General features: G+C 41.9%; 2 protein-coding genes across 4 annotated transcripts in view; both read left to right on the top strand.

Moving 5' to 3' along the window:
* The window catches only part of LOC148896579 (tumor necrosis factor receptor superfamily member 11B-like), a 51,325-nt gene extending 41,302 nt beyond the window's left edge, over positions 1–10,023 (top strand). The window contains exons 4-6 of the mRNA XM_088999164.1: positions 3,626–3,841; positions 4,812–5,036; positions 5,870–10,023. Coding sequence (XP_088855290.1) covers positions 3,626–3,841; positions 4,812–5,036; positions 5,870–6,264 — 836 coding nt within the window. The 3' untranslated portion in view covers positions 6,265–10,023. The remainder of the gene's footprint in view (positions 1–3,625; positions 3,842–4,811; positions 5,037–5,869) is intronic.
* A 904-nt stretch (positions 10,024–10,927) lies between these two features.
* LOC148896577 (F-actin-uncapping protein LRRC16A-like) overlaps positions 10,928–17,101 on the top strand; it is an 86,760-nt gene continuing 80,586 nt past the window's right edge. The window contains exon 1 of one of the 3 annotated variants that reach the window (XM_088999159.1): positions 10,928–11,396. In XM_088999159.1, the coding sequence (XP_088855285.1) occupies positions 11,357–11,396 (40 nt within the window). In that variant the 5' untranslated portion in view covers positions 10,928–11,356. The remainder of the gene's footprint in view (positions 11,397–17,101) is intronic. The other 2 variants (XM_088999160.1, XM_088999161.1) reach the window with 2 other exon arrangements.

The following is a 17,101-nucleotide window of genomic DNA, read 5'->3' as shown; positions in this document are numbered from 1 at the left end:
TGTGTGCCGCAGAGCCTGTCCATAAATACCTAGGTTTTTTAGCAGCCTGATGGTGGAGAAAGCTACAAACCCTCTGCATCCAACTTCAATTGGATATACCTTGGCTTTCCATCCTCGCTGTTGCGCATCCACTGCGAGTTCTGTGTAGCGCAGCTTCTTGCGCTCATAGGCCTCTTCAACCGAGTTTTCCCATGGGACTGTGAGTTCTGTGATGTAGACAGCCTTGAGTGAAGGGGACCAGAGCACCAAGTCTGGTCTTAGGGTGGTGGCTGCAATCTCCGCTGAGAAAACCAATTGCTGGCCAATGTCAATCCGCATCGCGGGCCCTGGATAGCTGTCCAACTTCTGGTTTGGCAGGAGGATGGTTGGGCTTTCTGTCCCTCTCGGATGAAAGTCAATGGTGCTGTGCTGGAAGTGGTGGCTCTCATTGGCAAGGAGTTGATGGTATTCCTCTTGCTATGAAGGACAACAGCCAAACGCTTCAGGACCTGGTTGTGCCTCCAGGTGTAGCGGCCTTGTGTGAGGCTGGTCTTACAACCGGTCAGGATGTCTTTGAGATTTCCTGGAGTTCGACAGAGGTCACAGGTTGGATCTTCGCCATACCATTGGTGGAGTTTTTTGGAGAAGGGAGCACATCATTGATAGCTCTGTTGATGAAGCCGATGTTGCTTGCCTCCATTTCCCAGAGATCCCTCCAGCTGAACTTTCTCTTCTCCAGGCCTTCCCACCTCATCTATTGTAATTGCTTGGCAAGAGAGACAGCCTTTGCAGTTCTTTCAGCTTCCTCTTGGTGGCGCACCTCTTCCATCACCATTTCCCTTCTTTCCGATGTTGAGGCCGTACGCCAAGATGGTTTGTATGTAAGGCCAAACCCCCCTCTTGCTAGCTGGATGTGTCCCACAATGTAACTGTGCCTTAGTGCTGCTGTGGCCTGCTGCACTGCGATGGATGGTGTCCATTTCCGTCCAGTTAATAGGGGGGTGCAGCTTTGACTGATCTTCCGGTCTCTGGAGTCTGTAAGGGTCATCTGAAGTCTCACCCTAGAGCACTTGCACTCTTCGGTGAGGCTCAAGGACCCCTTTGCCATAGAGGCTGATGTTGGACAGACAACGTGGAACACCAAGCCCTCGTTTCACATATCTAGTGATGGTTCGCTCCATCTTCTCCACAGTTGAGAGTGGGACCTCATAGACTGTAAGCAGCCACATTACCCGAGGGAGAAGTCCAAACTGCAGACACCAGAGCTTGAGCGTCCCTGGCAGTGGAGTCTTGTTGATGGTTTTCAGACTATTGGTGATGTCCTGCTTTAGTTGCTAGACTTGATCTTTGTCTCTTCAGCTTGCATTGTACCACCTGCCCAGGCTTTTGACCAGTTCCTCAGACACCGTTGGTATTGGGTCATCACCAATGCAGAACTTCACGTTTTTTTAGCTCTCCCTTGACTATTGAGATGCTGCGTGACTTGTTCGGCTTGATTTTCATCCGGGCCCATTTGATGTTTTCCTGCAGTTTTCCAAGTAGCCGCCTGGTGCAAGCTGCAGTAGTGGTCAAGGTGGTCATGTCACCCATGTATGCCCGGATAGGTGGGAGGTGGATCCCATTCCTGGTTCGATCACCCCCCACCACCCACCTTGAGGCCTTGATGATGACCTCCATGGCCATTGTGAAGGCCAGGGGTGAAATCGTACAACCTGCCATGATGCCGACTTCTACACGCTGCCATGATGTTGTGAAATAAGGTGTTGTGAAGCACAGTTGCAGGTCTTTGAAGTAGGCTTTTACCAAGGTAGTAATGGGTAATGGAACATGGAAGAAGTTGAAGGATTCCCAGAGGAGGTTATGGGGAACTGAGCCGAAGGCTGTCATGATGCTGAAAGAAATGTTAAATAATTTTGTGTTTTCTGGATTTTGGATGGGAGAAAGGTGCTCATTTCTCCCCATCCAAAACAGTTGAGTTGGGCGACCACTAATTGACTCTAAGAAGGTGATTGCAACCACCTGGGAATGGCCAATTGCCGCTAGGACCTGATTGGCCAGAAGCTCAGGTGAAGCACCTTTAAAGCCAGACTGAGCCAATCACTTCTAGGAGGAAGAAGACGGACAAAGGACAACCTGGAGAGCAGTGTTACCTGTGGTCTGCCGAAAACTGATATCAACTTCAAATAAAGAAAACTCACAATACCCTTCCTGCATCTGACTGAATGAATCAACTTTCCACCTGCATGCACGGCAATTGGTGGCAGTGGTGGGATCGTTTCACCCTGCATGAAGAAGGTGGGATCGTTACGCCTTGCTGAAGTGGAAAAGATAGGAGGAAGCCGAGATGGAGAAGGTGGGACGAGGAAGAAGTTGTGTAGCACGGGCCAATCAAACTGGACTGAAGAGTTCTGAAGGGGATCAAGGAAACCAGAAGCTTGAGTTGCCCCAAGAAGATGCCGTTCTTCTTTTCCATGAGGCGTCTGACAGTTGCCAAGCCAAGGATGGAACTGAGCAGAGTGAGATGGAACCAGTGGTGAAGCCTAAGACTCAGACAAAAAGTGATGTTGATTGAACAGATCTAGAGATCAGATGCACCCAACAAGACACACACCTTGAGTGGGTGTCCTGCTGTCGTTGTCTCATGTGCCATGTTATTGCTCTTAGTCACGTTCGTTCCTGGGTCGGTAGCCGTGTTGTCAGTCATTGAGCCATCTTGCGTCCCCGCTCTTACAGGCTCTAGGGGTATCTTTCTCTGTATTCTTTCTGTAGCATTTAGCGTGTGTCGCTAACAAACTGAACCAGCGTTGGTGACTGCCGCCATGGGTAGCTAGCCCATGACAGCCCCATTGGCTTCTATTCCCTCCTGTCAGCTGTCTCTCCAAGCTGTCACACAGACTTTCCTATGTTGTCAGCTGTCCTTTCACAGCGGTCACTGGATGACATCCAGATACTAAGAATCCAAGATGCTTCTTCAGTTCGCTGAAGAAGCATCTTGGATAAGAAGCGAAACGTCCGACACCTTCAAAGAAGTACAGATGATTGCTGAAGAAACCTTTTCATCGATGGACCACTCCGTTCCGACTGAGAGCCTACACTAACGTATTTCAGTCAACACTTTGGTCAAATGGAATCTGAGGCATTTCACTGAAGAGCTTCCACTAAATTTAAGGTAAAGTACATTGTTCTTGCTTACAGAACAATGAAAAAAAGCCACTTAAGCTGCTGCAGTGATCTGAGTCACTCTCATGATGCCATGGTCACATATTGTGGTTGATGTTCTTAGAAATATTTCACCACATTTTACCGCAGCAATAGGTAGACATTCAACCTTAAATAACACCTTCTAAAATCATTTGCTTTGTAAGAAAGAGAATAGCATCTCATCTGATTTAATGCTCGAGAATGGTGATCCCACCAAGAATGCCACGTATTAATGATGTCAAGTGTGCTCTGGGGAACGACAGAATGTCATATTTCTTGAGCAGTGTATGCCAGCGATTGAGGCTGGCGGGACAACAAAGCACTGCTCTAGAATTCTGGTGAACAAATGCAGTTTTACAGGAGTTGAATGTAAAGCTACAGTATATCTGATACTGTATTCCTTAGTCTTTGTTGACATGACAGATTGGTCTCTGGTTCCCTACAGGTACACCAGTTAGTGACACCATGTGCAAGCAATGCCCAACCGGTCATTTCTCCAGCCGCCGCTCTTCCACAGAACCATGTCGACCCCACAGAAACTGCACTGATTCAGGCCTGAAGACACTAAGATGGGGAACGTCCACTTCAGACAGCATCTGTGGAAGTCAGGACCAAATTTTGGCCATCGATTGTGCTCACAAGCACACTTTGTGCCACACAGGTGAGACATTTTGGAAAGTAGGTCCATTTTTGAGATTGGTTGCTGCCCTATACGTGTCACGCTAGACATAGTTAACAGTTAAAAATAGTCTGTCTCGCCTATTTTTATCAAGGGGTTATTTCCCTTCATCATCCAGGAATATTGTACTCAGTCGGACATTGCGGAAAACGGCTCGAACACAGGAAGAGTGTCTTTTACTGCCGGCAAGGGACTCAGCCATTCATGACCGGCGCTCAAATTCTGCAGCGCTCTGCCAGGCTATTTATTGAGAGTATATGCAAATTTAAGTGATACATTAGTAAAACATAGCCTTCTTGATTTGAATACCATGCCCCTGGACGTCCCAAGCACCAACAACTATAAACAACAGAACACATATATTTTAATTAGTTGTCTTTCCCTGAACCGATAGATTTGTAACCTGGCTAATGACCTCGTGATGTGAAGGAGTGTCCCAAATCCTAAATTCCACCCAAGGCCAGATCTCCTACATGAAGATGACAGGTTAACAGGCTGTGTCTGTTCACCTCAGATTGACCCCAGGTTTCCCTGTGCTTCCATTGTGGGCTTTGTGTTGAAACTTTTAAATATGATAACTTCTATTTCGTCTATTATGAAGTATACATCTACTTCTATTTCGTCTATTATGAAGTATATGAAGTATACATCTACAATCCAAGCCGATGTAGAATCTACTTGTAAAAATGTAGACAGGAATATTTTTTTTCAAGCCACCACACAAAAATTGAGTAAATTCAACATATCCTTGTGTACAGTTTTCATGGTCAAATGATTTCCGTGATTTTTTTTTTGTAAGGGGTATCATCATTTCTATTCAAACCTATTTCGAGTTAAAACAAACATTCTGTTGAACACAGTTCAAAAACAAAGCCTTATTTTCTGTTGATATGCTCAATTGAAAAAAATATATTGAAATGATTGATCAAATGGATTTGCTCTCTTATTGCAGATGTGCTTTTGTGCGAAGAGGCAGTGTTCAAGTCGCTTGCCTCTCTGCAGCTGTCCTCCGTGCCCCTGGAGCGTCTGCTGGAGAGCCTTCCGGGCCGGAGGGTGGATGGTAAGAGTGTAGAGAGGCTGAAGAAGGCCTGTTCTCCACAGCAGCAAGTCCTTCAGCTGCTGCGTCTGTGGAGGCAGCAGAACAAGGACCAGGACAAGCTGTATGGCATCATAAAAGGTATTGTAAGATAATGAAGGATCATCTTCTACTTTCACGATTAAGAAAAGGGGAAAATGGTTTTCTAACGCTTGACCTACTTGCCCCAGCCTGTATGACAGTGATTCTTCAATTCTTTCACGTCCTGAAGAGTTTTGCAATCTGCGCGGGCTGTGACGCCTTTGTGTGTTCAACCACATCATTGCACATTATACAAAATGAGCGCTGCTGTTGTCGAAGCAGTGACCTCAATGCTCCTTATTGACGGTCATTTCATTTCTTGGAAGGAAGGTGTTGTGAACTTTGATAAACTGTGCATAGCATTATACACATTTATGGCCAAAGAATGACATCAGTATGAATCTTAGTTTACTTGTTCTTTTGGACAATTTAGCATTCACACGCCATCCTTGGTGTTTGTCAGATGTATTTCATTTCCTTATTTGTTCATCTATTGATGTTAGCATTGCAAAGTGATAGTCGGAATAAATGAAATGCTCTTCCAGTAGATAGTAGAAGCTATTTGTTTAACCCAACTATCCACTTTTAATATGAATTTTAATTTGAGGTCAGTGAAAGGCTTAAAAATGGGAAATTAACACTAAGTTCTCAAGTGCTCACACTGTACTATCAGGCAAATATCAACTTTATTTGACGGTATCTCGAAGACTACCGTTACAGATGCCAGTCTCTGGCATCCTCTTTTGCTTTACTATTATGAATTAAATGACACACTGGACTGAGAGAACTGCATCAATTTCTGTGCTCTCAATTTTTGACGCATCACAAGTTTATGGATGCACAAATAATTATCTTCAGATGCATCAAAACTGTTTCCTTCCTTTTTCATACAGGTGTCAACCACTGCGAACGGAAGGTCTCCCGCTGTAACAGCCTGAAAAACCTCACTTTGGGCGACCTCCTGGAGGTCACCAACAGTCTGCCTGGAGTAAAAGTTCCTCGGGAGGATGTGTCAGCGCTCGTGGCTACTTGTCTCCCCAAACAATACATCCTGCAGCTCCTCCACCTTTGGAAGACAGCCAACTTTGATATGGATCTCGTCAAAGGTCTATCTCACAGTCTAAAGGTGCTTCGCAGCAAAGGGGCACCGCGCTACCTTCTCAAGGGTCTGAGAAAAATCAGCCGCATTATTGGGTCCACCTCAACACGCAAGACATATGAGAAGATGTTTGTTAACATGCTCCAAGATGAGCTATGTTTTAAAACTCTTAAGCCATTCAATGAATGAGGGCAAGATTTTGATTGGGGATGGGCATTTGAGTAAAATTATTTTATTTGACTATGGGGGAAATTAAAAAGAGTAGTTGAGGTTTTTTCGTTTTTTTTTTTTTTTTTTTCTTTTGAATGATTGTATTTTTGATTGGTCGAGATGATGGTCAGCGGATCTGTCAGTTCTGAGATTTCCTGTTCTCACTGTGCTGGAGGTATTGTCCAAGTGCTATGGCTTCTTCCCATTTTCAACTGCATGTTAGATTAAGTGAATACTAAACTACCAATAGGTGTGAGTGTGGATAGCTGTTTGCCTGAATGTGCCCGGCAACTGACAGGCAATCAATCCAGCTTTCCGACGAACTCCACATGAGGTCATGCACGATCGAAAATGAATGAATGGCAAAAGTCTAACTCTGTGTGCTCCGAATTTCTGTTTCCAGTGTATTGTTGAGGAGAATAATGCTTCTCAAAGGAGCTTGACTTCCCAGAGCTTGCGTCATGTTCTTACCGAGACCACAAAGCAGTTGGCAGTGAATCAACAGCGCCTCTCCTGGTGGCAGACAAAAAAAGCTTCATTTTGTCTCAACTCGACATAAAAAAATCTACAGCAGAAACTGTCATGGTCAACATGATTTTTATGCCCATCCTGGGCTTCAATTCACATAAATTACATAAACAGACACATGGTAACTGAGATTAGTTAAACTCAGCTCACACATTAAGTACAACTGCATATAGGCCTATTCATCATATAAAAGTATCCATCCATCCATCCATTTTGCGTACCGCTTATTCCTCATGAGGGTCACGGGGCATGAGGCGGGGGACACCCTGAATTGATTGCCAGCCAATCGCAAAGACAAACAACAGTCACTTTCACACTCACGCCGATGGACAATTTGGAGTGTTCAATCTGCCTACCATGCATGTTTTTGGAATGTGGGAGGAAACCGGAGGACCCGGAGAAAACCCACGCGGACTCGGGAAGAACATGAAACTCCACATAGGGAGGCCGGAGCGGGGTGCGAACCACCCGCCGACCTCTGCACTGTGAAGCCGGCGTGCTAACCACTCCACTACCGGGCCATAAATATAAAAGTATTATTATTATTATTATTATTATTATTATTATTATTATTATTATTATTATTATTATTATTATTATTATTATTATTATTATTATTATTATTATTATTATTATTATTATTATAGTTATAAAGTCTCGTTATATCGATATTCAAGGGAGTCCGAAAAAATATCGATATAACCGGGACTATCGATATATCCGATCCTGCGCCGAACTGCATAAAACAAAAGAGGGCAGCCAAGCGCCATATAAGAAACGGAGCTGGCCATTAGCTCCCTTTTTTTTGGGTGAGAGATGTTCCCCCAATGTTGCCTCAAAATGGCACATATAATTCTTTAATGATTGTAAACATGTATGCTTTACTCTTCAGAACTACAGTGTATTTGAAACATATTCATCACTGGATGTGTAACAAGAAAGCATATTATCCGAATCTGAAGCCATTGTTTGGATTCACAAGCAATGCAAGACGTCTTGGCGTGAAGTCATTTTTATTTGCATTTGAATAAAAAGTGACATCGGCTGTCCTTTAATACACAGTATGGAATGTTAATAATTTTCAAAATCATCGCGCTTCAGCAGACAAAACAAGAAACATTGTTGCAAAAAACGATTGCATTCATATACAGTACAGTGGGCATGTACATAACACAACAGGGAAACTGCAACGCTTACATCTTACTGTATTATGTATACAATTTAAAAAAGTCATCAATCTTCTTCTGCTTCCCATTTTTACCTTTTAACACAAACACTTCAATCTCGTCTGCTACACACGAGCTAGCGTCTGAAAATGAAAATGGCTCTGCTACACGGGTGCTGGGCACGTAACCAAGTCACCTGACCAAGTTGACCAATGGCGCGACCGATGGCGTGTCACGTGACAAAGTCACACGGCCAAGTCGACCAATAGCGCGACCGATGGCGGCTCATGTGACCAAGTCGACCAATGGCGCGACCGATGGCGGCTCACGTAACAAGACACGTGACCAAGTTGACCAATGGCGCGACGGATATATCGATATAAACAACAAAAATGGCCGGCGGGGGATGAAAAGGAGCACCGTAATAACCGGATTATCTTAATAACCGGGTATCGTACTAAACGGTACTAATTATACATAAAAAGACTAGAAATGTGCAAGGGAAATGAAAATAGTATCGTAATAAGCGGTACTATCGATATAACCGGTATTGATATAACGAGACTTTACTGTATTATTATTAGTGGATTGAGAAGGTTTTGAATTCCTACAGTCAGTCTCATGGCATCATAGTTGTAAAATGCATAGTTGTAAAAAGTACTTATATGCATGATTAGAATGCACTGTTATTAGTGTTTGTTGTAATAATAACATATAATGACACCATACCCCTTATAGATTCAATAATCAAGACACCAATAGTTTTGCCCACTTACAGTCTTTTATAATTATCATGTGATGGTTTATTTGTGGCCAACCGCAATGTAATCTTTGGGAAATATTTCATGGGAATTGCTCAAGTTTGTGAAAAGTAAGATAAAAACTATTTAAAATGTAAATAGTAATATTTTATGAAAAGTGGGCAAAGAAATTTTGTTTTCATTTTTTTTTTCTTAATACTTTTTTCTTTCTTGCCATTTGAGAGGAGGGATTTGATTTCATAATGAAATCTAGGTAAGAACTATATACTGAATGTCCTTTTTGTTTTTTGTCTGTGACTGCTGGCAAGTGAAGCTTATTGGATTTTTTTGTAATTGTCAGCTTTATGAATGTACAACTGTGTTCTATTTAAAAAAGGAATTTTTATTTTCCATTTTATGTAAAAGGCTTGTTTTTTAAGTACTCTAAAAGAAATACTGGATTTTAAATGCTGCAAATTTTTGAAGGGATATGTGTTTTATTAATTGTTTTATTTGTTTCATTACATTTAATATGAATGTTGAATGCGTGCACGTGTGTGTGTGTGCGTGTGTGTGTGTGCGTGCATGTGCGCGTGTGTGTGTGCGCGCGTGTGTGTGTGTGTGTGTGTGTGTGTGTGTGTGTGTGTGTGTGTGTGTGTGTGTGTGTGTGTGTGTGTGTGTGTGTGTGTGTGTGTGTGTGTGTGCGTTTGGCTCATGTTACACTAATGCCGAATGAATATTTGTACAAAAGCATTGTTTCATAAAAGGTTGGACATTTTCTGCTCTGACTCAAAATTTCTTCTCCAAGTTTCATTCGCATGGAACAAAACCAGTGTGTCACTTCTTCTTTTCCTTTTGGCTTTTCCCACCGAGTATATTGGCATACAGTATGCATATATTCTTTTAGCCACGCAACACATTGATGAATCAGCAGCAACATATATGGGGTGACTCATGACTATATTTTGAGCTTCTTATACAAGCATGCAAGTCGGATGCCGACACATTGCTACTTAAATTGTATATGCAATTTCACATCTTACTTGTCATCTGGCTGCCTGTACAAAATGTTTTTAGCAGACTGTTTGCACAAATCAGCAGAGGAGCATTATCAGAAGATGAACCATGTAGTTTAGGTCTATATAAGATGCAAAGTACAACCACAATTAAAAATGTTGTGGTCCTCTTTAAATGTAAGAAGGAGATGATTGAGGGAAGACTGGCTGACTCCAAAATAAAGTGCATTTCGGAAATCCTGGCGAGATATAATGAAGGCATGGATTAGTGTTTTAAATCCTGCTGTGAAAGTAAGGACATTAATGAATCACAATGAAAATGTTGTTAATTCTTGACATTGTATTCATTAATGACACCATATATAACAATAAAGTTACAAAATGTTAAATGATTGTATTTAGTAAAATACATGAAAAAAATGTTTGGGGGTGGTGTAGCCGTTGAGGAAGGAGCACACACACACGACTGAATGTAGACACGTGTTTATTCCAAAGGCTAACAAGTGGATCTCTCCCCAACATAGAAAATGCAGCGAAATATATTTAACATAAACCCGCCGCCTCGTGTGCACCTGCTGGGTGAGATGCCTGGTCCAAGGGCCCGCCACAGTGGCCTTTCCATTTATTTACAGTCAATAAAAATTAATTAAGGTGCAAGTGTTTTGATTTTTGAGAGTGATTATGTGAGATAGTCATCCTAATTGCATCATTGTTGAAAAATGCTGTCAAACGCTTGTCAAGAAAAGGATTACACTGCAAAGTTCAAATGCGAGTCGAATCATCATTGACTTAACTGGTTTTTGCCACCCGGAAGTATGTGCGATGTCATGGTTCTTCGCAAAGCGTAGGCCCTGTAATTTACCAAAAAAACCACAAGATGTCACCCTCTCCGTTTTTTACTTTTTTTTACTATTTGTTGTCATGAAGAAAAACACGAGTCAAGTCGACATCCGCGTTTACAGTTGTGTTTTCTTTTAATGTGTTTGAAAACAACGATCGTCAAACTCTAAACTCTGTCTTTGGGTTTCGAAACATTTTTTGACGATAGCTGTCACATGGAACTGCTTTAGTCCACATCGCCTGAGGATTGGATTTTTGGAGGTGCCGTAAAGCTCAGCGAGATCTCTCAGTGGAGGAGCAGCCTGCCCATCGTCCCTCTGATACCAGGCAAATCACCGCCCCCTCTTGCCACGCCATGATGGGATCTTGGACTGACGCATCACCCGCCTGGGAGGGGCCAAGACTCCCGGTCTCCGCATTGGCTGCCGCGGAACTATCAGCTACAGCTTTACGGTAGCAAAACAGCGACTGAGGATGTTGTCCCGCCATGCCTCCGGCGATACGGTTCTTCATCTGGGCTCTGCAATGTACTTTTTGTGCCACCAGCTCGCGTCCTCTTAAAGCCGCTTGAATCGCAAAGCGATGTTCTCCGCCTATCATCGCCGACATATTGTGCGGGCACTGCGGGCGGGGAGGAGAATGTAACCGGCAAGAGAAGCACTGGCGAGGCGGCAGTGTTGTACCATCTACCACTTGGGTTTCGTAGTCTTTTGCTTTCATTCCAATCCCAAAGGGGAAAAACCTCAGTGTCGTGTTCTTTGGATACTTAAGTGTGCACACAATGAACGAGGACGTGTCAGAGGTCCCCAAAGAGCTCATGGGTGAGTGAAGCTCATTTGTGGCCATGTGTTCAACCCTCTTGTCAGACTTGCGCGTGTACTTGTCGGTGAGAACGTACGGTGTTGTTCCCCTGCAACGCAGTAAAGCTCCTCATTGTACCGGGCAATGGCAGACAATAGTACGATTGTGCCGTTTTGTGTGGCACTACTTAACTATGTAGAAGTCATGTATAGATTCCTTTTGGATGAGAGTTAGATTTACTGACCGATGTAGTTGTTTTTACAAAAGAATATGAGACATGTGTCGTCTACAATCTACATTAATTGTCGTTGCACACCTAGATCATTTCCTCAGGCACAAAAGGTGGAAATGTGTCCCCAAGACAAAAAAAAGTCTGGTGTTATGAGCGTACAAAATCATGTTTTTACATGTACCTGTACGGACATGGAAAGGTACATTTATGATATATACCGTGTTTATCCTCTCCAAATTTACAACATCAAACGTGTGGAAATTGTAGCATGAGGGTTTTTATTTTTTCTGCCTTTTCTGTGGGAGCTTTAGTTCCACATATCATTTGAAAAGGTCCCTGGACCTAGTATATTTCTTGTCTGACGCACAAATATAGAAATGTACAGGCATATGTCTTTCATATTCAATCCCATCGTTTTGATTATTCTATTTATCTTTTTTTATCAATAACCCACAAAGCACATTGTGCTTTTTCTTGAGTAGCATTAATTAAAGGACAACCGATGTCAGTTTTTTGTTTTTTAACTGACATCAAAAAAACGTTTGATAGCATCTAAAATACCCAAAACACGCAGTATGATATTTTAGTCAAATGCAAAACACCAATAAAAATGACTTAATGGGTCCAAAATCTGCAAAAAATTGAGCTGCAAATTGGGCATTTTCACAAAGTCCCGCCCCCAGTTCGTGACGTCACGCCAAGACATCTTGCATTGCTGGAGAATCCAAACAACGGCTTCAAATTCGAGAATATGCTTTCTTGTTACACATCCAGTTATGAATATGATTCAAATAGTTCTGAAGAGGAAAGCATACATGTTTGCAATTGATTAAAGAATTTATTCCATGCCATTTTGAGGCAACATTGGGGCAACAATGGATCATCAGAAGAGAGGCACAAAATGGCCACCTCCAGTGGTCACCTCCGCTTCCACAGGCTGATAAATTCCTTATATGGAGCATGGATTCCCTCTTCTGGCGGCTTTTGGGTGCAACACGGTTCTCAGATCAAACATGTATAGCAAAATACATTGACGTGATGGAAGGACGCTACAATGCGTCTTTTTTACGGTCAGGGGGCGGTCCTTTCATGACGTCACATACGGACTCGTCACCAACTCATAAACAAGACTTGCTGAATATTCAGAGCAAGTCTTAAAACGTAAAATATAGCTATATGCGGTGGAATCTTATTAAAATATGCTCAGTAGAAGTCATTTGAAGCCATTTTACAAATTATGGACACAACTTGTCCGGAGACGTCGGTTGTCCTTTAAGGTTGTATGCACTCTACTTATCATAACCCATTTTACCACTTGGGATTAGGAATAAACATAATTAATTTAAATAAATACATTTTAGCTAAATCTGGTTATGATGTCTCACTTCCTATTGATGGATGAGATTTAACCTATGAAGTAATTTTGGGGACAACCTGTATCTTTTCATTTCATCTCTGCAACCGGTGTGTAGATCAAGACCTCCAGGGCCACAACTGTCCGACCAACTCACTTGATGCGGCCTGTCAATCCCAGAATAAATATCTCTAAAGCCGTATTTGGACGGCTTGCACATTTTAACAACAAAGCATAGATTCACAATGTCTCATCTCAAATTACAGAACAAACAAAATAACGTGTGAATGCGCCGTGCTTCTCTGACTTGTTTATACTGTTACTTTGGGCATTTACTTCCCCCCTGTTGTTTAGCTGTGTGTTTCACTGTCTTCGTTTGACCAAGCAGTTAGTATTTGCCACCTTGGTGCAATCTTAGGCTTTCCTTCCCATCTATGGACAAACACTTCCTCCTTTTAATGGGGCATGTGGTTTTCAGGAAATTGTATTGGAGGCACTTAATCACAGATTACCTCATAGTCTATATTAGTTTATCATGTGCACTCAAGCTTATATTTATGGTGTAGTCTAAGGAAATAATCGAAACTGCCATGCAGTCATTGACTACACCAAGGAATTTGTCATCATCACGTCATGTTGTGTGGGTGATGACCATACTTGGGAACAATCGGTCACTGGTGACAATAATTCAGCATCAGGGAACAGTGCCCTCCCCCATCTGCTTCCATGTAATGTCTTGAAAATTGTGGTGCAAATTTAATCTTCATCTTTTTATTGTTTCTATCTTACTCTAACAGCCCTCCTAACATTGAGAAGAATAAGTTTCTTCAAGTTATTCTAATACCAATGTTACTTGTCTCTTTTGTCCTTTGAGGAAAACTGCCCTTTGGCCCATTTTCCATGACATTCTTGCAGCCAGAAGAGGGTGCCTTTAAAATATGTTCACATCCACATTATTCCAAAGGTGTTAGTTTATTTAGAAACTTTCAAATCTCTTCAAACAAACAAGAATTAAGGTCATTCACTGTGTTATTTTATATAGTGACATTTTGCCACACTCTGGGGTATTTATTTTACTTTTCAGAACGATTGCTTTAAAATGGACCATTTAACAAAATTACAATCAAGATTGGACATTATGAGGAAGAAATGATCATTCACCCTTCACCCTGCCCTACTAGTGGCTTACACTAAGCATTTTGAACGTGTGTCAATTATTTTTCACATTGTATATGGTATGGGCAACATAACATTTTCATTATGCTTCAGGGAAGGAGCACCTTTAAGTTATTAAGTTTTGTAAAACCATGCAAACAACATGTAGCATACCACAACCAAACCATCCCAATGTAATTGGTTGCTTCCCCGTACAAAGGTGTTCAAATGTATTGTGGTAAGGATTATTCGTTTTGCAACATTTTAGAAATTTTGACAGACTGTGCAAACCTCAAACTTTGATGTTGAAATAAATGCAATAGGCAATAGCAACAGACTGTGCAAACCTCAAACTTTGATGTTGAAATAATTCAATAGGCAATAAATGGGCTTGTAAAGATCCAGTGCCTTGATGTGGCTAAGATATGAATGGCACAATTAACAGAAAGTTCACCAATTTGTATCTGCTAGGACTATAAACATGAGTCAATTTGAGATGGAGGTTCATTTTACCAATTAGATGAAGTGCACATGCCTGCAGCTCAATCTACAGGATGGCTGTCTGGTAAAATTAGCACTGCTGTTTCAGATGAAATTAATCAGGGATAAAAATAAAAGAAATATGCTTGATTCTTGCTCCAGCTCAAAAATAGTCAAGGTCTCATGTTGCCTAGACACACACATCCTCTACATTATTATTATATTATTATTATTATTATTATTATTATTATTATTATTATTATTACAACACAAGAAAATTAACCTCAGGTTCGCCAGATGAACTGTTTTTAGCACTTACCCTAATTATTATTATTATTTTCTTATGGTCCAAAGTCGCCTGTAGGCAAGGATCCACATGCCAGCACAGATGTGCTCAAGTAAATTCTCCCTCAGAATGGATGAGTGGGAGTGTGAAGAGCATCGAGAGGCAGCTGACCCACTTCTGCTCTCGAGGCCAGCTTGCCAACTATGGTGCTTTTCCTGGGTGTGAACAATCAAGCTGAAGGCAGCATACGCTGCAGAGTACACATGTCTGAGTGCAGTAACTTCCTACACATTTTTATTGCTCTATAAAACTTCTATGAAACTGCTACAAAACTACAATCAAATGTAACCTCATAGTTAACGCTTTTCAAAGAGTAATCATTTATTTCCTGAGATCACCTTCAGTTTGTACACATTTCACTCAACTTTCTTACCCATGGATGAGAAGAGTCCTTTGGCAACACAAAATTCCTACTTATTTCAAACCGTTAAACACATTAAGGCAAAAATTAGTGCATCCAAAAGATAGGCTGCCAAATGAAAGACAAAGTAATGTAGTGTATTCAATACATTGTAAGAATGAAAATTGTAAATACAGTAAATTCTCGTTATATCGATATTCTCGGGAGTTGGAAAAAATGTCGATATAACCGGACTATTGATATATCCCAGGGGTCGGGAACCTTTTTGACTAAGAGAGCACATACAAACGCGTGCGTGCGCGCGCACACGCGCGGACACTTTTCAACAAAATATCAGAATGCATTATTTAAAATAACTGTGATAGTACTCACCGTTAACATGAATAGTTTTCCGTTCCTCGTGTTTGGTAAAATTCCAGGAAAACGATCGGAATGAAATTCAATTTGCCGGTCCAGAGGCGAAGTTACTGCGAGTTAGCCTGCACATGGCTCATAAGCTTCCACACTTGCAAACTGCAATCTACTTCTTGCAGAAGTATGTCGATGCTAACGTTAACATGGGGCTTGTTAAAATGTCACTGACATTCGACTGTTTCATCGATGGTATTGTTTCATTGCAAATTAGAATCAGAACATTTTCTCTCCTCGCCGTCTTCCTGGAGATCAAACACTTTGAAAATATTTCAAAAGGAACAGGCCGAGATTCCCCCGTGCACGCCCGCATTCGGTGATCGAAAGCCGGCTTGAAGACCTCCGCAGACGCCCGCTGTCACACTTCCAGGGAGGCTGCGTCACCCCCCAGCTCACTCCCACCCGATGCGGTTCCCCGCACACACACCGGTGTATTCACACTGAAGTGCACTCGTTGGGCTCAGTTAAAGGGGCGTTTACCTGTTTCAACATGACGGCCACTATCATCCAATCAACATGGCGCTTTCGGCCATTCTAGGTCAGTGTCATCCAATCAAAATGTCGCTTTCCGCCAACTGCAGCCCCAACGGGAAATGAACGGCGAAAAAAAACGACGAAACAAAAAAGTAAATACATATTTTAGTTTTATCGGCGAGCCATATGCAATCATCAAAAGAGCCATATATGGCTCGCGAGCCATAGGTTCCCGACCCCTGATATATCCGATCCTGCGCCGAACTGCATTAACAAAAGCCGCCAAAAGAGGGCAGCCAAGCGCCATATAAGAAACGGAGCTGGCCATGAGCTCCCATTTTGTGCCTTTTTTTTTTTTGTGTGAGATGTTCCCGCAATATTACCTCAAAATGGCACATATAATTCCTTAATGATTGCAAACATGTATGCTTTTATCTTCAGAACTACAGTGTATTTGAATCATATTCATAACTGGATGTGTAACAAGAAAGCATATTATCCGAATCTGAAGCCATTGTTTGGATTCACAAGCAATGCAAGACGTCTTGGCGTGAAGTCATTTTTATTGGTGTTTTGCATTTGAATAAAAAGTGACATTGGTTGTCCTTTAATACACAGTATGGAATGTTAATAATTTTCAAAATCATCACGCTTCAGCAGACAAAACAAGAAACGTTGCAAAAAACGATTGCATTCATATACAGTACAGTGGGCATGTACATAACACAACAGGGAAACTGCAATGCTTACATCTTACTGTATTATGTATACAATTTAAAAAAGTCATCAATCTTCTTCTGCTTCCCATTTTTACCTTTTAACACAAACACTTCAATCTCGTCTGCTACACACGAGCTAGCGTCTGAAAATGAAGAGGGCTCTGCTACACGGGTGCTGGTCACGTAACAAACT

Source organism: Hippocampus bargibanti, linkage group LG06 (assembly GCF_051943395.1).
Source record: "Hippocampus bargibanti isolate YZ-2025 linkage group LG06, ASM5194339v1, whole genome shotgun sequence".
Taxonomy (NCBI): Eukaryota; Metazoa; Chordata; class Actinopteri; order Syngnathiformes; family Syngnathidae; genus Hippocampus; species Hippocampus bargibanti.
This window is presented reverse-complemented; position numbering and strand designations above follow the sequence as displayed.